At 47.2% G+C, this 23639-nt stretch overlaps 2 protein-coding genes across 8 annotated transcripts in view; one reads left to right on the top strand and one right to left on the bottom strand.

Moving 5' to 3' along the window:
* KDM3A (lysine demethylase 3A) overlaps positions 1-7720 on the top strand; it is a 35744-nt gene extending 28024 nt beyond the window's left edge. For 3 of the 7 annotated variants that reach the window (XM_080639284.1, XM_080639282.1, XM_080639283.1), the window contains exons 18-26: positions 140-376; positions 1528-1699; positions 2077-2167; positions 2885-3015; positions 4100-4219; positions 4307-4446; positions 5662-5838; positions 5925-6059; positions 6959-7720. In XM_080639284.1, the coding sequence (XP_080495410.1) occupies positions 140-376; positions 1528-1699; positions 2077-2167; positions 2885-3015; positions 4100-4219; positions 4307-4446; positions 5662-5838; positions 5925-6059; positions 6959-7039 (1284 nt within the window). In that variant the 3' untranslated portion in view covers positions 7040-7720. Of the gene's footprint in view, positions 1-139; positions 377-1527; positions 1700-2076; positions 2168-2884; positions 3016-4099; positions 4220-4306; positions 4447-4643; positions 4936-5661; positions 5839-5924; positions 6060-6958 lie in introns of those variants that run through there. The other 4 variants (XR_013958914.1, XM_080639285.1, XR_013958916.1 and 1 more) reach the window with 4 other exon arrangements.
* A 1436-nt stretch (positions 7721-9156) lies between these two features.
* CHMP3 (charged multivesicular body protein 3) lies at positions 9157-23133 on the bottom strand. Its single transcript, XM_080620857.1, has 6 exons — positions 23026-23133; positions 19971-20031; positions 15580-15759; positions 12697-12818; positions 10483-10597; positions 9157-9686 (listed from the first exon to the last, which is right to left on the bottom strand). Exons 1-6 carry the CDS (start codon positions 23068-23070, stop codon positions 9553-9555), a joined length of 657 nt encoding a protein of 218 aa, XP_080476983.1. The 5' UTR covers positions 23071-23133; the 3' UTR covers positions 9157-9552.
* Between the last annotated feature and the right edge of the window lie 506 nt (positions 23134-23639).

The raw sequence follows: 23639 nt of genomic DNA, 5'->3' as shown, positions 1-23639 counted from the left end.
ATCTTTGTTTCCTTGCATGATTGTGAACTCAAGTGCAAGTCCTGAAAGTGGGAAATACCATCTTTAAAGTGTGCAGGACAAAGAACATTAAAGTGCACCAACTTCTTTGTGTGTTCTTCTGTCTCCCTTTTTAAATCAGACAGACAACGGACTCAAGAGTACACCCAAAATCCTTGATGACATTTTTGCTTCCCTGGTGCAAAATAGAACCATTACAGACCTGCCTAAGAAACCTCAAGGACTGACTATAAAGCCTACAATCATGGGCTTTGACACACCGCACTACTGGTTATGTGATAACCGCTTGCTGTGTCTGCAAGACCCCAACAATGAAAGTAACTGGAATGTCTTCAGGGAGTGCTGGAAGCAGGGACAGGTATTGAAGTTTTCCTGCTTTTAGAATTCATATTCCTTGCCCCCTTTATGCAAGTATAAATTTCTTGCAACCATGAGCAACACTAAACCTTCATGAGATGTATGACATGAGCACTGTTAAATCCTTGGGTAAAAGGATGTGTTTTACTATTCAATATCAGTTTCTAAATACACCTTTAACAATGTGTGGTTAAATCATCTATTTCCTGATAATGGAAAATGCCTTTCCCATTGTCTACTGGGCAAAGCAATGACCAATACAGAAACAGCACCATTCAGACTGGGAGAGGGACTAGGTGGAAAGTCTCTGTACCTTGGTTTCTCTCTAAGATGTGCAGTCAAATGAAAAGATCATTGTTTTCACCTTTTTTGAGGTCTGTAACTACAAATACTTCACCTTTTGAAAGCATCTTCTCAATCCTCCTCTAAGGATTAAATAGTGTGGGGTCTTGGGTTTTCTTTTAGTATTTATTCTACTAAGAGCCCATGGTTGTCTTCAGTGTTGCTACTGTATTACTTTGTCTCTTCAAACATGCCATAGGACAAGGGGTGATGGGTTTAAACTTAAATAGGGGAAGTTCAGGTTAGATATAAGGAAGAAGCTATTTACTGTGAGGGTGGTGAGGCACTGGAATGGGTTGCCCAGGGAAGTTGTGAATGCTCCATCCCTGGCAGTGTTCAAGGCTGGGTTGGACAGAGCCTTGGGTGATACGGTTTAGTGTGAGGTGTCCCTGCCCATGGCAGGGGGTTGGAACTGGATGGCTTTAAGGTACTTTCCAACCCAAACCATTCTATGGAATGGAGCAGTTCCTTGTTAAGTTCATTTCAGGATTGTTAAATACTTTTTCCCCCTAAATTTTGGAGTCCCCCTGCATTTCATAGTTGGACCAGATGATTCTTGAGGTCCCTGCCAACCTGGGGTTCTCTGATTCAGTTATTCATGCTGCTGAACTTAACAGCTCTGTATAAGAAGCTGCCTCATAGCTTGAGATAAAGAATGACCAAAATGCACAGCATGCTCCTGGTAAGGCAGGCTGAGCATTCACAAAGAGCCCATGTTCAAATGTTCAGTGTATTTTATACATTACTCTGGTTGGAATTAGAACTTTTGGTGCTGAATAGTTCTTCACTATATATTCTTCTTCCTCACAGCCTGTAATGGTGTCAGGAGTGCATCACAAATTAAATGCAGACCTCTGGAGACCAGAATCCTTTAGGAAAGAATTTGGCCAACAGGAAGTGGATCTGGTTAACTGCAGGACCAATGAAATCATCACTGGAGCTACTGTAGGAGACTTCTGGGATGGATTTGAAGATATCTCAAGTAAGTAGTGTGAATTTTTGTACCAATAGGCAAAATACTCAACAAATAGCACAAATTTATCATCCTTAAGTAGCTTACAAGATGTTCTAGGGGTTTTCTTCATACTGGGCAGTGTGTCTGCAGTGTATTCCCACCATGTGGAAAGGGTAGAAACTGTCAGGACTCTCCTTCCGGAGCATGTTTGGCCGCTTTTAGTCTTTTGGGGAAGCATTCTGAGGAAGTTTGGGATGTTCCTACCAACTAGTTAAATAGTTCTACAGAAATAGTTGTCGAATGAATGTGATTTTAAGTGAGGATAAGGATTTCTTTGTCTCAGTTCTTTGCATTTTGAATTGTACAACTATTAAAAGCTCAGACCTGTTAACATTTGCCAACAGGTCGCCTGAGAACAGAAGAAGGAGAACCAATGGTGCTGAAGCTTAAAGACTGGCCTCCAGGAGAAGACTTCAGAGATATGATGCCTTCTCGGTAGGACTTCACAAAGAAACTGTTCATAATGTGTGATACCCCCAAAATACCGGAATGCAGGAATCTTGCTGTGCTTGACACCTGCTTCAGCTTTGGGAAGCTGCTGGTCTCATGTGACCATGTTGTTTGAGATGCCTGACAGAGCTAAGCAAGTTTTCATAGAATCACAGAATGGTTTGGGTTGGAAAGGACCTTAAGATCATCCAGTTCCAACCCCCTGCCATGGGCAGGGATGCCTCACACTAAACCGTGTTGCCCAAGGCTCTGTCCAACCTGGCCTTGAACGCTGCCAGGGATGGAGCATTCACAACTTCTTTGGGCAGCCTGTTCCAGTGCCTCACCACTTGTCATAAAACAAGTTCTTATGTAGTTCATTGTATTCCTGAGTAAAGCAGGTACATGGTTTCATAAACTCTGGAAGCTTCCTAAAAGCCTGAGTCACTTTGAAATGTAAAGTTCCGTTGAAGCTTCTATTTTGCCAAACTCTTAAGTATTCAGCCTTACTCTATTTGATATTAGTTGAGGTGATTACACAAGGAAATAGCATTACCCCAGAGCAGTTAAATTTGTTTATCTACTATATATCCTGTCTTGCTTGCTTGGTTCCTTGTCCTGGTGTTCCGTAACGCCCTGGGGGGAAGGAATACCTTTTCTTGGGTCTATTTTAATCTGCCTTTGCTTTTTGTCAGTTCCTAACATTGAATTGTATTACTTTAGGTTTGATGATTTGATGAAAAATATTCCCTTGCCAGAATACACCAGGAGGGGTGGCAAGCTCAACCTTGCCTCTCGACTGCCCAACTACTTTGTACGACCAGATTTAGGCCCCAAGATGTACAATGCCTATGGTAAGGAGTGTTTCACTCTAAAGGTCATGTTGACCACACATTGAGGTTAGATTTTACTGTAAATGAAGTGAATCCTTGCTGTTCCAGACAATTTGATTAATCCCATTGATTTCAAACCCTAACTTTGGCTCACTTACAGGCATTAGTGATATCCAGAGCGTTACATGGTTTTAGTAAATGTGTTTTTGTCTAGATGGTTTCAAGCCAATAATATTTCCAGTTTCCCTATCGACTTGCTCCACATGTGTATACACAGCTTCTCTTTCTATAGACAGCCACATGTATTTGTTGTGTAGCTGCTTCTGCTGTATCGCTTTTGTTGTTTCTCCTTTTGGGGCTGTATCATTTAGTTTTTAATCTCTCTTGAGCATTTCTTTCTATGGCTGGTTCATCTGCTGTCACTCAAAGGGCACTAAGCATGACCATGGCCAGTAAAAGATCATGACTAGTAAATACTGTAGTGGATGCTTTTTAGACTGCTGAAGAACCTGGAATCACAGCATGGTTTGTGTTTGAAGGGAGCTTAAAGCTCATCCAGCTCCAACCCCCTGCCATGGGCAGGGACACCTTCCACTAGAGCAGCTTGCTCCAAGCCCCTGTGTCCAACCTGGCCTTGAACACTGCCAGGGATGGGGCAGCCACAGCTTCTCTGGGCACCCTGTGCCAGCGCCTCAGCACCCCCACAGGGAAGAGCTTCTGCCTAAGAGCTCATCTCAGTCTCCCCTCTGGCAGGTTAAAGCCATTCCCCTTGTCCTGTCCCTACATGCCCATGAATAAAGCGCCTCTCCAGCTTTCTTGCCAGCCTCTTTAGACACTGGAAGAAACTCTGTTTTAGTCAGGACTTAAATGTGGCTTTTATATATTGTACAGGCAGGGTATAGACATGTATCAGTGTGTCAGCCTGTAAACTGATTACTTGGGAAGACACAAGATGGGGCAAGGTCCTGGCTATAAAGCATATTGGTGTCTTGGAATAGAAAGAAAAAGCTCTCTGGTCTTTTCAGCTGGTGCTGCTAAGAGGGGTCTAAGGTTTCTTATTGTCTTGCTAATGTGCTGCTACTCTTTTTGTTCTCTTCTTTCCCAGGCTTAATAACACCAGAGGATAGGAAATATGGCACAACAAACCTCCATTTAGATGTGTCTGATGCAGCCAACGTTATGGTTTATGTGGGTATCCCCAAGGGCCAGGCTGATCAAGAAGAAGGTAAAGTCTTTCTTATGCTTGCGGGGGTTATTTTTGTGGTTGGAGGGAGAGTCTTTTACTGTAACTGCTCATGTTTCCTCTCAACAGAAGTGCTTAAAACCATACAGGATGGTGATTCTGATGAATTGACCATTAAGCGCTTTACTGAAAGCAGAGAGAAACCTGGGGCTCTGTGGCACATTTATGCTGCCAAAGATACGGAGAAGATCCGGGAATTCCTTAAAAAGGTAAGCTGGGATGTCCTAAAAACTGATCTCTGTGTGGGCTTGCAAGTACATATCCTTGGACTTTTCTCTTCTTAAACTACATCCTTAAAAGCATGCACAGGAGATGCTCTTGGGAAATGGCAGAGCAGTATGTGGTGCCTAAGGTTCTCTCTTGTTCTTTTCCTTTTCCTACCTATTTTTCCCCATACCTTTATGAGGTTTGGATTAAGGGAGAAGCATGAGATGTTTGTGGTGATGTTTCCATGGAGTTAAAGGCTTAGGAGAGATGTGATACTACATCCCAAAGGGCTTGTTTCAGCGTTTGAATTCACCACAAATGGTCCAGAGTTCTTGGTGGCCTCAATTCTGGAACTTGTCTGATGCTTTGAAAGTGGAAAGAGCTGATGTGTTAATGGTTTAAAAGGATAAATGGGATGATCTGAACAACTGTCACCTTTGTCAGCCTGAACTGCTGCTGTCTTGGGTGGAAGCTCAGAAAGGCTACAGTAGGTTGGTTCAGTATTAACAAAGAACTTATACTTGTTAAAACATGATACTGAATTTGATAAGAGGTGGCATTTTGAGTTCTGGTATCGGTGTCTCACCTCTTGTAGCACTTGCCTGCAAACGTGAGGCTTCCAGCAGAGCCAAGGTGTTTGTCTCTTCCCAGATGAGTTTTTGGGCCGCGCTCCTGGTGTAAATGCTTGCAGCAGAGTGGGGTTTATACTGGAACACTGCAGAAATTAGCTCCCTGCAGCCCTCAGATTTCTTTCCTAAAGAGCCTGTTGTGCTCCCAGCCTCCTGTCTCCCAGAAATCTATTCACGTCCTCTGTTTGGACGTGCACTGACTCTACTGGTCTCCGGGCAGACACCTCCAGAACTCCCCACTCAGTAGCTTCTTCCAGTTACGAGCTCTAATAGTATGAGAGTTTGATCCTGTATGACAGTGGTTCCCACTGTGAACACGTGAGTCCCTTAACCCTCTGGTGCTGCTTCCTGCAAACTGGGTTCACTTCCATTTCCTATACCCATGTTTGCAATGTGTCTGTGAAGCCAGAGGGACTGAAAAATGGCCAACCCTTGACAAGGTCAGGATTAAGAACCCAAACCTTTCACTGTGTGCCTCTTAGACCTGAACACATGGCACAAGTCGCTCTGGAATGCATGTGTGTGGAATATCACAGATAAATCTTGAGGATGGTGTATTTTACTACGTGTCATGTTGTGACTTTGCAGGTTGCAGAGGAACAAGGTCAAGAAAACCCTGTTGATCACGATCCCATTCATGATCAGAGCTGGTACTTGGACCGGTCGCTAAGAAAACGCCTTCATCAGGAGTATGGAGTTCAAGGCTGGGCTATTGTACAGTTTCTAGGAGATGTAGTTTTCATTCCAGCAGGAGCTCCACACCAGGCAAGGCCCAGGGGCACTGTTCCAGCCTGACCTTGTGGGCAGAGAGCTCTGAGCACAGCACTAACGCTTGTGTTTGTTCTCTCTAGGTTCATAATTTGTACAGTTGTATTAAAGTTGCAGAAGACTTTGTATCCCCAGAGCATGTCAAACACTGCTTCTGGCTCACTCAGGAATTTAGGTATCTGTCACATACGCATACGAACCACGAAGATAAACTGCAGGTAACTTACCAGTGCTCAAGATGAACCCTGCCCATCTACACCCCTTTCTTAACCCTATAACACCCACCAAACCTCACTAACCAGCCCTGACCAAAGTATAAGGGCCGTGTCCACACAACCCAGGTTGCTTTCATGTTGAGGTCAGCTTCCTGCACTGGATCTCAAAGAGGAGTTTCAGTAGGGATTTGAATTGTTACTGTTTGTTAGCAGTTCTGAAGAAGCTTCTGAAGCTTTGCCTGAGATTACTTGGATGTGTTTTCTTCAATGTCTTCTCTAGCTGTCTCCATGTCTCTTCCATGTCTCTTCCATGTCTCCTCTAGCTGAGATGGCAATACTTTGCTCAGGCCATGGGGTTTCAGTTCTTCCCCTGTTAGAATCTGAACCTTTTTTCATGAGTTAGTGATTTACTTGGAGGTCATGTAGATCACAGAATCACAGCATGGTTTGGGTTGGAAGGGAGCTTAAAGCTCATCCAGTTCCAAACCCCTGCCATGGGCCAGAGACACCTTCCACTAAAGCAGCTTGCTCCAAGCCCGTGTCCAACCTGGCCTTGAGCACTACCAGGGATGGGGCAACCACAGTTTCTCTGGGCACCCGGTGCCAGCGCCTCAGCACCCTCACAGGGAAGAGCTTCTGCCTTATATCTAACCTGAACTTCCCCTGTTTCAGTTTTGACCTATTACACATTGTCCTATCACTACAGTCCCTGATGAAGAGTCCCTCTCCAGCATCCCTGTAGCCCCTTCAGATACTGGAAGGCTGCTCTGAGGTCTCCATGCAGCCTTCTCTTCTCCAGGCTGAACAGCCCCAACTTTCTCAGCCTCTCTTCCTACAGCTTCCAACCTGACCCTGGCTACGGTGTTCCTTTGAGAACTCAAAGCCTTTTCTTTTCCTCCCAGGTGAAGAATGTCATCTACCACGCTGTTAAAGACGCGGTTGGGATACTGAGAGCGAATGAATCCAGCCTTAGCAGACCGTGAAGCAGAAAGCCTTAACCACACACTCTGAAACAGAAGCATTGGCAGCTGTTTTACCTACTCAGTCAGGACCTCTGTGGACTTTGAGCTTCTATGAATGTTACCTCATCTTCCTTTCAGCAGTACCAGAGGCTCGTGGTACTATATTCTGTGTATCCTTCCGATGTTTACAAACCTGATATGTATATGTAGTAATATGTATGGACTGTGGCATACTGTGAATGCTCAGTTGCAATAGAACTTTATACGGAGTCGCTCTCCAAACTGTACAAAAATACCTCCTTAGAGAACTGTTGGAAAACTATTCCAAATTCCTTGTTTGAAAAAGAACATTATTCCAAGACATTGTAAAGCTCCAGTTTTTAACATGTATTTTGGGGTGGGAGAGGAAGCAGGAGTCACCCAGTTTAATAACTGATTTACTTTTTTTCCTGTAAGAATGCAGTTCTGGAATTTCACATTAACATAGAACTAGCATTGAAAAGTAGCTTTAAGCTATTGTATAGTAACATAGAGATGGGGGTTAAACCGTCTTTAGATAAATGTATTTAAATTTCTAAATGTTAAAAACAAAGAAACTTTTAATCAAAACAGCTTCTGTTTGAAACTGCTCTTTCAGTTGAACTGATGTTTGATTCTCTGGTTTTTAACACTGAATGGTCTACATAAAATACTTCTATTTCAGATACTGTTCCTTGCCTGGCTTCTTCGACTGAGGCTTTCAAAAGTAACTGGTTTGATGCAGTGCTTTGAAATGCAAAAGAAGATGGTGTATCACGTACTGCTTGAGCTGGTTTGTAAAGTACCTGCAGGCTTTGGGGTACTGAATTCAGAGACAGGTTTGATTACAGTTCTCTTTGGTTGACTGAAGCATGATGTAGCTCAGTGGCTGCTTCTCAGTCAGCATCAGGATCTGTATTAAAGGAGCTTTACAGCTGCAGTCTTAAATAGCACACACACTACTCCAAAATTGAGAGAGACTGAAACCATCATAAAACAGGCAGAGGGGCAAGAGTGGAAAAGCGTATCTCCAATCTAATGACATAATCCAAACCTTTCTGTTCTCCAGTGTCCTTTCTGACACTGAGAGCTGTTGGGAAGAGCCAGGTGTGAGAGGAAATGTCCTGGTTAGCCCCAAGTCACAGTTCTCAACTTCATGTAACACACTGCCAAACTGCTGATTCCCCTCCCCATTGCATCTCACTGCATTAACTGTCAGTACCTGAAGTGGAGCAGAGCGTGCAGTGACTTGCAGAGAGTTAGGATAAGTGCTTTGTGCATTGAGAACAGGTACAGCTGCTGCCTTCCTCTCAAAATAGAGAGAAAAGGTGGCACCCACCAAGATTAAAACTTGAGTGAGGCTCATGTGGACAAATACTGTCAGTTTAAAGCCATTCCCCCTTGTTCTGTCCCTTCAGGCCCTTGACAAGAGTCCCTCTAAAGGCTTGTTGGTGCCTTTAGGCAGTGGATGACCATTATGAGGTCTCCCCACAGCACCTTCTCCAGGCTGAAATCTCATTTCATCTTTCTTCCATTTACCCTGAAAAATTCAATTCTCCACCTTCTAAAGGATGAATTTAGGTGCTGGGTGGAGATTGTCATTTAAGGAAGCCCTTTCAAGAAGCTGCAGCTCGATTAAGGCTTCGCAGCCTCTGATCCTTATAGAAATGATCACAGCATGACTTTTAAGCATGTGTAGGGTCATTTCCTTTCTCTGGGAGGGTCCCAGCTCCAGCAGCAGCAAGGCAGTGTCATCTCAGCTCCAGCCCCTGGGCTGTGGTGTTTGGCACAGGAGAAAATCAGCTGCTTTGTGTAAGGATAGATCATACAACAGCATTACCATAACCCCATTGTATTTGACAGCAACACTGCTCAGTTAATGACACAAAGCCTTACACTGTGAGTATGTGGCTGTAGAGATAAGGGAAATGGAGCTGTTCGTTGCTGAAGAAGGCACTGCAGTGAACATACACCACCTGGGCCACACTGGAACACAGCAACTATTTAACAGCTAAAAGCTCTTCTTCACCTACGTGCTAAAGAAACAACCCCAAAGGTGTTCTAAGCCCAGGAGGGAGCTGATAGAGGTGGAAGAGAGGTTGAAGTGATGCAAACTGAACTGACTGTTAAAAGCAGCTTTAATAAAACGTGTAGTGATTCAGGAAGAACACACTCTTACACTGCTGAACGCTTTCGGTAGCAGACAAAGCCAAAGTGCCTTTTAGGACAAGATGCTTCTTGAAGCTAAGGATGGATTTCAGGACTTTCTATCTACAAACCCATTGCTGCCATCTCACCATGGCCTCTCACAGGGGAGATGGGCTGAAGAGCAAAGGGTGACTGCTGCAGCTCACCCTCCCCAGTCAGAGGTATGTTACAGTAGGTTCTCAGAGAACACAACCCCCAGGAAGAAAAAATAACAATATATATTACATAAAGTACTCTCACGTATTAAGTTTTGCATTTTGAAGGCAGGACAATGGCCCAGAAGCCACCTGTACATGCTGGTCCCCTCCTTAGCTGCGGAGGGTGGCCAACCGCGACTGCATTGCCTCGATGTCTTCCTCCTCGTCCACAGCAGCCGTCGCTCCCATGGGCTCGGGCTCTGGAAGAGCATCTGTGACTTTACTGGGTGCTTTACCCAAGGCCCCTGCAAACAAAGGGTGTGCGTTAGGGTCTTCATTGTGAGATGCAGCTAAAGGAATTTAGCCACTCACTTCTGGTGGAGGCTGGGCACAAGTGGTTGATTCGATCAGTATCAGCTTGCTTTTAGGAGAGGCAGGAAGGGAGCAGCTCCCAGCCAGGACACAGGATGGGGAAAAGGGAAGTAGGATGTGAGAAACGAGGGAGGGCAACATGTCAGTGACTGGGCATGAGGCAAGAGCAGGGTAGGTGCTGTGGAGCTGGGCATCTGTCACCTCTTCACAAGAAATCCAGGCAAGGAGCATTAGAAGCATTCTCTCAGTTAAATAGCAGCCAGTAGATCATGACTTCAGGAGCTGGGGTTCGTGGTTGGAATTTGGGTTTGGTTTGTGTTATTCTCTCTCCCTCCCCAAATCCTCAAGACCCCAACAGCACTTTACAGCCAGGAATCACCACTTGGCTTGAGACTCCGAGGTAACGCAGCCAAGTTCATTTTATGGCTTCATTAGTAATAGCCTGTCCAGCCATACACATTTCCCCTCATCAGGAGGATGTACAGACAGACACTGAGCTGCTGCAACCTCACTGATGAACTACACAAACATTACTATTGCTTTACTGAACTGCACCGGCCTCCTCTTCCAGTACTCCCTGAGAAACCAGTTTCCAAAAGCACTCTGCCTGGTGGCAAAGGCCAAGACACCTCCGGGACAGCACAGCTCAGAACAGATGAAGCTGTGAAGTGCTGTGTCCTGCTGAGCACAGCAGGGTCACAGCTCTGCTCCCAGCCAATGCAAACTCACCAGCTGTGATTTCAAAAAGGATTTTGTCAATTTCCATCTCTGCTTCCTCTTCCATTTCCTCCTGATCCTCCAGGCTTTCAAAGGTGTCCTCCAGCATCTCCTCTATAATGCCAGCCTAGTAGAAAGCACAGAAGGCAGTGCGTGATGTGCTTGCAATGTGCAGCAGAGTAAGGACACGCTTCCTACTTCCTCATTCAGGATATGCCTATCCAGGCATTTAACAACACTCAGACTTTCTGGATCAAGCCCATCGTGCTGCAGGAGGGGGCACAACACCCCTGCCTCCAGTCTAAGTACATATCTCACATCAGCTGGCTAAACATGAGCAGCTTGTACCCAGGCAGCCAAGAAGCAAACAGCATCCTGGCCTGTATCAGCACCAGTGTGGCAGCAGGACCAGGGCAGTGATCATCCCCCTGTGCTGGGCACTGGTGAGGCCGCAGCTCGAATCCTGTGTTCAGCTCTGGGCCCTTCACTACAGGAGAGACATTGAGGTGCTGGAGCAGGACCAGAGAAGGGCAATGGAGCTGGTGCAGGGCCTGGAGCACAGTGTGATGGGGAAGGGCTGAGGGACCTGGGGGGTTCAGTCTGGAGAAGAGAAGGCTCAGGGGGGACCTGATCGCTCCCTACAACTGCCTGACAGGAGGATGGAGCCAGGAGGGGCTGGGCTCTGCTCCCAAGTAAAAGCAATAGGACAAGAGGTAATGGCCTCAAGCTGTGCCAGGGGAGGGTTAGATTTGGTACTAGGAGCAATTCCTTCCCCAAAGGGTGCTCAGGCATTGGCACAGGCTGCCCAGGGCAGGGCTGGAGTCACCGTCCCTGCAAGTGTTCACACACTGTGAAGGTGAGGCCCTCGGTGCCATGGGTTAGTGGTGGCCTCGGCAGTGCTCAGGGAATGGTTGGACTTGATCAGCTAAGAGATCTTTTCCAACCCAGCTGATTCTATGACTCTGTACAAGCAGTGCACAGGAAAAGCAGTAAGAAAAATGAGGACTAAACACCCGTGTTCTCACTCAGAAACCCTCAAGGTGTCATTGTTGTTCCACATCTGAACATGCTCCAAGCACATGAAATCATAGAATCATAGATATGTAGTAGCACCCTACTCTCCAGCTAAAGCTGCAGCTACAGACAGACATAGAATCATAGAACAGTTAGGGTTGCAAAGGACCTTAAGATCATCCAGTTCCAAACCCCCTGCCATCGGCAGGGATGTCTCACACTAAACCATGGCACCCAAGGCTCCGTCCAACCTGGCCTTGAACACTGCCAGGGACGGAGCATTCACAACTTCCTTGGGCAACCCATTCCAGTGCCTCACCACCCTCACAGTAAAGAACTTCCTCCTTATATCCAATCTAAACTTCCCCTGTTTAAGTTACAACTGCAAACCTCAGTACAACACACAGACTGTACAACACACTGCAATCAGTGTTCAACGCAGCTTCCCTTTCTTCTGTTTGCATTCAGGGACTGGATTAGATGAGCTTTGAAGGTTCCTTCCCACCCAAAGCTATGATTCTATGATTCGAAAACTCCCTCTGCAGGGTCTATAACCTAGAGATGGCCAAACTGCTCTGGTGCACAGTGGTAAAATGAGTAAGAAATCAAACTGAGTTGCAAGAGGGGAAAAAGCAAACCAGTTTCGGTAGCTGAAAAGATACCAGCCACAACAGAGAACCAGTGCACCCCAAAACCAGCGCACTTCATCCCATGGAGACACTAAGCTGGATGTTCTAAACCCAATACCAGAGCTGCCATCATGGCCAAGATGAGACTTTGAGCTCCCTGCTCCACACAAGGCTGTCAGGGGTCTCAATGAACATTTCCATCCCTGAAAGCAGGAACTCCATCTCCCAAGAGCAGGGAGAAGCTGAGGGCCATGGCAGCCACTGGGCACTGCGGCCAGCCTTGCTCTGCCCCTGCCCATGGGACTGGGACAACCAAGCCACAACTGCTCCGCATGGGGATGGATCCTCTTCCTTCTGTCCTCAACCTCAGCAGCAGTTTTATACCTCAAGCTCTACACCAAACATGCTGCAGGAATCATCTGCAGGGTTTCCGCTGCTAGAGAGTCCCAGCTATTATGTGCTACTTCAATTTCCATTCATTAGGGCTCACACAATCCCTCTGACAAAGGAGCCACCTGAGTGATCTCATGGCACAGTAAAGACCAGCTCCTGTCCACCCGGATCCTCTTGTCCTTGATCTTACCTTCATCATCTCTTTGGACAACTCCCTCATCGTCGCTTGGATTTCAGGGATTTTGACTAGGTTTTGCATAGCTTTCATGACTTCCGTGCTCTTCTGTAACGAACCTGCTACTCTCAGCACCGCTGTGAAGGAGAGGGAGAGGAAGGCTTCAGTGATCCATGCACCACAAAGCAGGGCAATTACATCCTCCCTACATGGACACAAATGTGTTTGAATTGGGTGATTAATTTCAAAAGAGAAACTTGCATCCCCCTTCTTCATAGTGATTCCTCCCCTCTGCTCTGCTCTCATGAGAACTCCCCTGCAGTCCTGATCCAGCTCTGGGGCAGCAGCACAAGAGGGACGTGGAGCTGTTGGAGTGAGGCCAGAGGAGGCCATGGAGATGCTCCAAGGGCTGGAGCAGCTCTGCTCTGGAGCCAGGCTGAGAGAGCTGGGCTGGGGCAGCCTGGAGAAGAGAAGGCTCCTGAAGGGGAGACCTTAGAGCAGCTCCAGTGCCTAAAGGGGCTGCAGGAAACCTGGAGAGGGGCTTGGGACAAGGGCCTGTAGGGTCAGGACAAGGGGAATGGCTTTAACCTGCCAGAGGGGAGACTGAGATGAGCTCTTAGGCAGAAGCTCTTCCCTGTGAGGGTGCTGAGGCGCTGGCACAGGGTGCCCAGAGAAGCTGTGGCTGCCCCATCCCTGGCAGTGTTCAAGGCCAGGTTGGACACAGGGGCTTGGAGCATCCAGGTTGCCTGCAGAAAGATTTCAACCCACTCGAACCCAGATCATAAAAGAGCAAACCCTGAGGAGCTCCTGCACACATCCCTCACAGCCAGAGGTCTTGCTGGGGCTTTCACCTTCTGCCCAGCACCTGGTAGTGGGAACTAACTCTGCCCGAATCCCAGACTGGTTTATATTGGAAGGGACCTTAAAGCTCATCCAGCTCCAACTCCCTGCTATCGGCAGGGACACCTTCCACTAGAGGAGGTTGCTCCAAGCCCCTGTGTCCAACCTGGCCTACTGTGAGGTTCCTGCTATTTAACTTGGCAGCTTCCTGCTCACAGGGAACTTACCTGTTTGTATATAAAATGGTCACTCCTTCATGAAGCACAATGAAGGTACAGCAGATATTTACTTGTCATTTTAATCCTTAAAGAGGATTGTAATTACACTTGTAATGTTAACAAACTGATAGAAGTCTTGCCTTTAGTGGTCATTTCCCCAAGATGAAGCCAGTTAATACAAACTCTGGACTGAATATTAGATTCCTTCCCAAGTGGATCAGAACATTCCCAGCAGGATGAAGATGCTGCTGGTGGTAATAAGGAGGAGGCTGCTGTGTTTCCTTTGAAAGGGCACCTCAAGGATGGCTGCTGCTTCCCCTTCCTGAATCAGGTACATGGGGAGCCACATTTGACCTCCATAAGATTACCCCCAAGGTTCACATTGAGACACCTCACTTATCACTCATCCAAGTGTTAAAATCCACTGGCATCTGCTTGGATAATGCCGGGCAGGGTGAAGTACTCTGACATCAGTAGCCTGTTAACCCCACCAAGTCTTTCCCTGTCTTTAATGCTTTCTGCTCTGCTCCTGTTACAGGCTGGAACACTCCAGAGTCTGGAAAATGCTGCAGGAAACCTATTGCAACAAATGTCTGATGTGGATGAGGAATGAGGGAATGTGCTGGTACTGGAGGAGCACAAAGGACTAAGTGGGGTTTGCAGAGAGCCAAGATATTAAGCCACAGGGCAAATCTATTCATCCACATCAAGGAAATCAAACACTGCTCCCAAATCTCCATTTGGGGCTCAACGAGTGCCCCAAGACTCTTGCTAGAGAAAATGGTTTACCAGATAAAGGGAATCCTACTGCAGGAAATAAACCTCATGCCACAGACTCTGTCAAAACCAGTAACAGGCTCCACAAGGACACAGGGATATCAGGCACATACTTGAACTGTTTAGGAAACACTGAAAACACGCCCCAAATGACTGGAAGCAGGTTCTGTTTCAGAGCACACAAACCCCAATGTCACTGCAGCCCTCAGGCTCTGAGGAGAGGTGACAGATCATCTTAGAGGAAACACAGTGAGGATCTAGGGAACAACGAGGAGCAGGGACCCCAGGAACTAACTGTGAGCTCCCTGTTTGTTTCAGAGCCCAGGGTGGGAAACCAGCCACACAGAGCAGTGGGAAAGGTCTGCACACTGAAGGGGGTTATTGCCTACAGGGATACAGGACTCATTATGGGATGTGAGGGGAAAAAGCGTTTTGGACTCAAGGAAGACTCATGACAGATCTTTTAAGGGGATTGCAGGAATGTGGCTGGACATGAAGAATTTACTATGGGATTTTTAAGGGAATAACCATAGGGAACAGACAAACCTCAGGGGCCTGCAAGACCAGGTACCAGCTCAAGCAGAGGAGGAGATCTGGGGCCAACTACCAGACAGCCAACTTACAATGGGCATCTGACAGCAGCTCCTGGAACATCCCATACCTTGTATGCATGTACATATGTACCCTACTAGGGCACCTTAGCCCTAATAAGCTGAAGAGGAAGACCAGGATTGGGTGTCAGTGCTGTTAATGCCTATGTGAGAGCTGTGTATGTCTACAGGGGAGCTGGTAAAGGCATTGCAGTGAGCATGTGTGGCTGCATATGCCTGCTGGGACCAAGTGCTCAGCCCGGCTGGATGTGGGGACATGGAACTGCAGCAGCCTCATGCCTCCGGGACTGGTATGGGAGGAGTTTCCCTGCGTCCTGAAGCCCAGGAATCAGCTGCCTTTCACAAGTGCAGCACTGCTTCCAGTTCTAGCTCTGCCTGCACTTGACCTTGACTCAGACCTCACTTCTAACGCCAGAGGAGTCATTGTACTTGTGCTCAGAAGTTGTTCTTACCAAGCTGGTTCTTCATCCCCATGAGAACAGAGTTCATGTGAGCTTTGGATGCATAGAGTTTGCTTACGGCCTTTCGGGAGCGGATCAGTTCCTTGGCAAGGATCACACACACATCTTTCTGACCCTTTTTGGCAGCATCCTTTATTGACCGCTTCACCTTCTCCTCTTCCCTCTGGATATCTGGAATACAGAAAATACACAGCAGAGTGACAAGGTGCTAAAGGATGTGGAAAAGAAACCAGTCATTTGTTGGGGGGTATTTTCAATGCAAAGAATCATTTCTGCTTGATTTCAAACTCCCTCTGTTGCTCGAAGACCTTGTTCTAACCTGTTTTACACATTAGCTGATTAATTCAACTGAATATTAATAGATTTCTCATTTCTAGACATCCAGCTCTGTAATTCCCTCTGCAGCCATGAGTACCGTAAAGGACTCTCCAGGAAATATTCCTGCATCGAGCTAAGCGAAGATGAATCCTTAAGGTCCAGGAAGAACAAAGCCATTACTTCACTTACAACTTCAGAATAGCTCCCTGTTAAACTGGCCTGATGTATAGATACATAAATACTTGCACAGATACAGAACACATACACACGCAGTTTAAGACTGACTTGCTGCTTATAAGGTTACCTCTTCATCACTGATAGTACCACTACACCAGGAAGGAACAAAGCTGTCACAAGCAGTTTAAAACTCAGTCTCTGAAGCCAGGCAGGCATTTCACTAGCAAACATACCTACCTGTCAGACTCCATCAAAGCTTAACCCATATGACCACCTTCAAGGGAATTTGAGGGCTGTTGCTGTCACTTTCTAAAGCCCTGAACTGTGTTCTTCTTAAAAGATACATTCAGAAAGGATGTAGAAGGTTAATCTCACAGAATCAGAAAGCTTTAGATGTCCACTGCCTGCAGAAAACAGCATAACCACTTCTCCAGTGAATTCATAAGTTACTGAGAACTCTTAATTCCTGCCAAAAAAAGCTTTCATCCTTGCAAACAGACCTATTTATTCCCCCTGTCAGGAACAATGCGTGGAGCCTAAACTGGACACCCAACCAAGTCTACACTCGTGCCTAAGGAGTAAAGGTCTTGAGTTTCTGCTGCTCACGCTTTAAACACACATGCATTAGGTGTTTGTATGAACTGGCACATTCAGAGCTCAAGCTGGCTGGCACCAAAGCTATGGATGATTCATCAGCAGAAACTACTATGCTGGTAAATTGTTAGATACAACTTAAAGCAGCCTGTTCAAACTCTCCTGGTATCCAGCTTCATTCAACGGCTATCATAAGAGCATGCTGGAGCAGGAATGCTGAACTAGGCCTGTACTGCATGAGCACCAAATAACGGGATGTGAAATATTATAGAGTAAATAACGTGGTTTCTGCAGCAAATCTGATGTGACTGCTCACGTCTGCCTTGTCAGGTAACACTGGCTGTGTACCTCAAAAAGCCCAGAGTAAGAAATGCAGGAACAAGCAGGGGCTGTATCAACTCCCTTCCTTCTCCAGAATGAGGAATGAACCAGCTACTGATGAAAGTGGATTTAAGAGTCCACAAAAAAATTAGCCTAAAGTAAATAAAGAATTCAGACAGTAAGGGTTAGATTCACCTTCCTGCAAAAAGCTGAAGGAAATGACCAAGAACAATTATTTTCTAGCAAAGAAACAATTATTTCTGTTCAAATTTAGGGGGTTTGAGTCTTCTTGATTTATACCAGACAGAAGTTACATGTAGGCAGGAATCAGAAGTTGCCCTTTCATGAAACAAAGGCATCAACACACTGCTTATTGGGAGATGCCAACTGAGAGACTTCAATGAAGCTTCTCATGTGGGAGTTAATGAACCCTGTGCTCAAGGTGAGTCATTCTCTCAGTATCAGCCCATGGTGTCTTTATCCTAAAGGATATCTGCAGGATCACAATCAGGAAAACACACTCCTTGCTGCTTTCCCACTATTATTTGGGGGAATGCCCAAGGCTTGAAGACTTTTGTATGTCAGACATGGGAGTGAGCTGAGCCCCAGCGTATCAGAACAGGTAAGAAACAGCAGAAGTGAACAGGAAGTACCAGGAGTGCTCCAGCAGCACTGAGGAACTACATTCACTTTGTCAAGCTAAACCCAACCACAAGCATCGTGTCACTACACCCAAACTAGCACAGGGTAGCCCCATACTCAAGTAAATGCTTTCACTTCATGACAAACTGCTGAATAGGAAATAGTGGCACAAATATGGAACAAGCCTTTGAAGATCAATGCCAGCTACACACTTCTAGTGAGCCAGAGTCCCTACAGCACTCCCTCTGCAGTGCTACCAAGCACAACAGACACAAAGCAGCGCAAAGCACTGTGAGAGAGACTTGCAAACTGTATTACTCCAACTATATTACTTCAAAACATTCAGTTCTGAAGCCACAAGGATACCTCTCATGTCTGCAAACCTTCCAAGCAACCTACACTGAAGTCACCACAGTGCAAGAGGCCAACCACAGACGGTTCAAAACAGCGTGTTCCTCTATTAGTAGCTGCACTGATCAGCCAAGTGTTGGAGTGATCCCAGCCCACTCAGGTCATCCCAGGTGGATCCCAGTGTTGCTGTATCACCATACCTCTGGTACAGCCTTCCCTGAGGAAACCAAGGTCCCAGCTCAACATCCTGACCCCAAAATTGCAGTGATTTCCTGTGGAAGTCTTAACTGGAGTGATAAAGCACGGCAGAGTCTAACAGCCACATGAATATCCCGAAGATATTCTGCTCTTTACTTTAATGGGAATTACCAGCATAGCAGATGGTTGGTGGTTAGCCTAAGCCATTTCATGCTGAAATGTACCTCTTTGAATTTAGCACTCTGAAATACATATGCAGACGTGTTTAGAGCTGTAATAGTAATTAGACTTACATCTATATCATAATACCAGGCTACCACATAACCCAGTATCTATATAGGCTATTACAAGTATTATGGCGTGTGTAAAGCTGAGAGAAAACCATAATGTCAAGAAGCCATCAATTGTGAGCACAGGGGTAGTCTGCTCTCAGGGAGGATGTGACCTCTAAAACATACTTTACTGACAAGATCCTCTGTGCCCAATACAGCCACATATGAAGTGCCTTGGAGAACATAGAACAACTCACAAGTGGAAGGAGCATGACTGTACGTTGGTGTTCCTGGGGAAGGCACAAACCCTTGTCCTCATCTGGAAAGTGAGGAACAAGGCAGACTTTGCACTGCACAAGCACCTCTCTCCAACCAATCTGTACAAATCTACAAGTGGGAGTACACACAGACCCTGCCACTTTACTCCACAAGTGTGTGGCTGGAGATCAAGGCAGGAATGGAGAACGTACTCCTTGAGGAGTAACTCAAACCAGGAATGTGCCTAATCATAGAACCACTGACTGGTTTGGGTTGGAAAGGACCTTAAGATCATCCAGTTCCAACCCCCTGCCATGGGTAGGGACGCCTCACACCAGACCATGTCGCCCAAGGCTCTCTCCAACCTGGCCTTGAACACTGCCAGGGATGGAGCATTCACCACTTATCTGGGCAACCCATTCCAGTGCATCACCACCCTCACAGTAAAGAACTTCTTCCTTATATCTAACCTGAACTTCTCCGGTTCAGTTTAAACCCATTCCCCCTTGTTCTATCGCTGCAGTCTCTGATGAAGAGTCTCTCTCCAGCAGCCTTGTAGGCCCCAAGTAATAACCAGATCCTGACACTAAATGCCCTTTACCAGCACATCCCATGGACCAAACCTGAGGGCAGGGTAGAAGGCAAAAAGGAGAAAACAGAATCTAGCCCCAAACCTGAGGGCAGGGATAGCGGGCAGAACAAAATCTAAACTCGTGGCTATGTAATAATAACTCCTCTGCCTTTCAAGACATCTTCAAGGTGTAACACTCATCATTTAACAGCAAAACTCCCACCGAGAAAAGGATTTTGTTCTTTTTCTCTCTTCTGCTTGTAATTTCCCAAGCTGATAGCAGCTACTTTTGGTCAGCATGTGCACTTCACCCCAGTACGTACCTGTGGAACTCTCTACAAGTGGAATTACATACCACACCGATACAATTCATTAAATCCATGTGGGTGGAACTCTGGATAATAAATCCCATTTGAGAAGACGAATTAGACTCAAGAGGATTATGTCTTACTGGAAGAACACAATATTCAAGTTCCTTTGAAAATATTACTTGGAGAACTTCACAGCAACATTATTTTGTGGCACAGACTAAGTCTGGCTCCAGGATCACATTCCTCCTTCTCCTTTATTCCAGATGCAACGGAGCACCTCAGGTGAGCAGATTTCACAGCCCCTCCCAGTTCAAACAAAACCCCCTTGAAGGCAGACAGGGAAAGGAAAAAATGAGACTAAGCACAAACCTCTGATCTGTCTATCAATCACTCTCATTTCTTTCCTTATCTTCAAGGACCATTCATTGACCTGAAAAAGACAAAGTGAGGGTTACTTGAAATTCCTACTTTAAAACTATGCTTTCATAATGTCATGGAACTGAAACACTCAATATCAAAAGAAGCACTTGAAAATGCACCAGCTTTAAGTTATGAGTGATGTTTAAATAGTTCATTATTCAAATAAAACCCCCAAACATTGCAGAGATACCACCAATTATTGCAGCCCTCAACACTCAGGCAAGGAGTTAAGGAGGACACAATCTGTGAGCTGGAGACACTGCCTGGCCACCTTCCCACATCACAGTGACGTTGCTGTGTGTGAGGGATTTCAGCATAAGATAGAAACGTGGGCAGGGGATGACAGCACCAAGAGTACCACTATCCATTTCAGTCAGAAGGAACCTCAGGAGGTCTCCAAGCCAATGTCTTGCTCAAAGCAGGACCAAGTTCAGAGTTCAGACAGGTTGTATGGGGCCTCATCCATTGAGTTTTGATACTGTGTGAGGGCAGAGACTTCACAGCCACTCTCAGCATCTCTTCCAACACTTCATCACTCCTGTAGTGAAGACCTTTGCTCATGTCCAATTGAAAATTCCCCTCTGACCACCTTGTGGTCTATCACAAGGCACAATTGATAAGTACACGGCTATTTCTTCACTACAACCCCATCAGAGGTAGTGAAAGGCTTCAGACCTTTGCCCCTTCACCTTCTCTTCTCCAAGCTAAAACTACAGCAGGATGCACAGGTTGTGCCTCTGTAACGCACAATCCCAAAGACACTGGTGACAAACATCATTCTCCCAGCACTACATTAGACCCAAGAGTCAGCCAAAAACAATAAGCTGGAATAAATCACCTGGACCACACTGGAGGTAAACCCACTTTTTAAGCTCGGGACCTGCCATTAAATGCATTGTAGACCCCCAGCTTTGGACAGGCTGCAATGCATCACCAGCCCCTCACAAGGCCAGAAGATGCTTGCTTTATATCATAAATAAACTCTCTCCCACCAAGAGAGCATAAAAATGAACCCAGGGCAAATCACTAACCCAAAAATCTCACCCTCTTCCCATCAGCATCCCCTGCTGTGGTGTTTGGATGCTCTCTCCAGCCCTTTCAGGGACTGTATCATGTGTACAGCTGCTGGCAAACCTGAGGCAAGTGCTGCTGTTTCCTCATCATCTACTATGCAGAAATCACTACTTCTTCTTCCTTCTAAACCTGCAGTTAGATGCAGGAGGGAGGAAGTTTCTTACTATGAATGGATTTCTCAATCTCACTTTTACAGCCTGTGAATCATCATTAAGACTGCAACACCCAGAGTGTGCTCCTGACAGCAGGATGACACTGGCATTTCTCCCAGGTTTCTAGTGCCTTGGCAAACACCTCAAAGATGACCCACAGACACACTGTGTTATTGGAATACATGACAAGCTTGTTGGTTATGGAAGGCAAAGTAATGTTCATCAGACATGAAACAAGGACTTATCAGTGCAGTATAACCACAGAGTGGGTTAAACAGTTGTCTGCTGCTTTATCCCACCATTGGGAGCAGCAGCCTCAAGACCCCCAGTTCTTGCTGTGGCATCTTCCAACACCACTCATGAATGGAGGAGACTATAACCAACCTGTGTGGAGTATGAGACAGGTAGAGAAGGGGAAGTACACCACTGAATGTGAATGTCTCATCTAACACTATCAGCCAACCATGGCAGGGGGGTTGGAACTGGATGATCTTAAGGTCCTTTCCAACCCTAACTATTCTATGATTCTATGATTCTAACTATAACCTGCTCCCCTGGGACTTGGCTGATGCAGAGTAGCAGGGAATATGTGTGACAGGCTGACAGCTGCACTTGTTCAGCCTGAAGAAAAGGCTCCTTAAGGGGAGACCTTAGAGCAGCTCCAGTGCCTAAAGGGGCTGCAGGAAACCTGGAGAGGGGCTTTGGACAAGGGCCTGTAGGGACAGGACAAGGGGAATGGCTTTAACCTGCCAGAGGGGAGACTGAGATGAGCTCTTAGACAGAAGCTCTTCCCTGTGAGGGTGCTGAGGCGCTGGCCCAGGGTGCCCAGAGAAGCTGTGGCTGCCCCATCCCTGGCAGTGTTCAAGGCCAGGTTGGACACAGGGGCTTGGAGCAAGCTGCTCTAGTGGAAGGTGTCCCTGCCCGTGGCAGGGGTTGGAACTGGATGAGCTTTAGGGTCCCTTTGAACACAAACTGTTCCATGGTTCTAGGACACTGCAGCTCTTCTAAGCCTTCACCTTTGGTGTCTGCTTTTTCAGTATGTCTAATATATTTGATCTTTTCCCTCACCAAACAGCAGACTTTTCTATTAACACATTAGTAATGATTTATGGAAAGCAACAGTGAAACTCATTATTTCATTTCACTGTGCCATTAGAAATCTGTGGGGAGAAGCAAGGCTTACACAGCGTGTCTGCAGACTCAAAAATACCCCAAACAACTCAAGTCTTCAGCTATTCATATTATAAGACAGTCTTTACAACAGGACCTAGAAGCCCCTAAGAAATCCGGAAAGCTGAAAGTTATGGAATACAGCAAACAACAACCTAAAACTCCAAGAGCCGCTGACTAAGCCTCCTCAGGCCATGCCACACAGGAAGCATCCATCCCTCCTTTGACTACTGCTTCCGCGGCCCTGAGAAGAGCCCCTCCAAAGCCTCCCCATGGTGCGGGACTGCTGAGTTTCAGGACTGAATGAACCGAGAGCGGAGGTCCCGGTCCTTTTCAGAGGGCGGGTGAAGGCCCCCCCGTTGCTGCTGAAGCCCAACGACACCGGGACGGAGCTTTCCAGAGCGCCCCGCCTGCTCCATAACCCTCATCCTCTCCTCCTCTTCCTCCTCCTCCCCTCAGCCCCAGGCCGGGTGTCGTCAGGCGAGGCCCTGGCCCACCAGCAACCCGGCGCCATGACAACGCCGTGCCCACAGACCGCGGCCGCCCCCCGGCCCCTCGCCGCGCCCCAGGCCCCGCCTGAGGCGGCAGCGGCACCGCCGGGCCCTCACCAGCTCCTTGGGCGGCTTCTCGGGGGTTTTCCCGAACAGCCCCATGGCTGCAGCGCCCCGCGCCGCTTCCGGGGTACCGGCCCCGCCCACTGCGCAGGCGCCTGACTCCGCCCCTTCAATGCGCATGCGCACCCGCCCACCCCCTTCCCCACCGGGGTGGGAGGGGCGGGTGGTGACCGAGCGGCCCCGCCCCTGGGGGGGGGGCAATTGGCAGGGGGAGGCTCTGCTGCGCACGGCCCCGCCCCACTGCGCACGGCACCACAGCGCCTCACAGCGCATGCGGCGTCCCGTGTGAACCGGGTACCGGGGTCTAGTGGTGCCCTGGCGCTATGGAATCATAGTTACAGACTGGTTTGGGTTGAAGGGACCCTAAAGCTCATCCAGTTCCAACCCCTGCCACGGGCAGGGACACCTTCCACTAGAGCAGCTTGCTCCAAGCCCCTATGTCCAACCTGGCCTTGAATACTGCCAGGGATGGGGCAGCCACAGCTTCTCTGGGCACCCTGTGCCAGCGCCTCAGCACCCTCACAGGGAAGAGCTTCTGCCTTAGATCTAACCTGAACTTACCCTGTTTCAGTTTGAACCCATCACCCCTTGTTCTATCGCTACAGTCC

This window comes from Psittacula echo, assembly GCF_963264785.1.
Source record: "Psittacula echo genome assembly, chromosome: 1".
Classification (NCBI taxonomy): Eukaryota; Metazoa; Chordata; class Aves; order Psittaciformes; family Psittacidae; genus Psittacula; species Psittacula echo.
The sequence above is the reverse complement of the archived record's forward strand: the minus strand, read 5'-3'. Positions and strand labels throughout refer to the sequence as shown.

Coding starts and splice junctions, on each gene's coding strand:
- CHMP3 (XM_080620857.1), bottom strand. CDS start 23,070: ATGGGGCTGTTCGGGAAAACCCCCGAGAAGCCGCCCAAGGAGCTG. Junction 15,760..19,970: donor GATTGATAGACAGATCAGAG/GTTTGTGCTTAG, acceptor TCTGTATTCCAG/ATATCCAGAGGGAAGAGGAG. Junction 9,687..10,482: donor CCTTTTTGAAATCACAGCTG/GTGAGTTTGCAT, acceptor CTTTGTTTGCAG/GGGCCTTGGGTAAAGCACCC.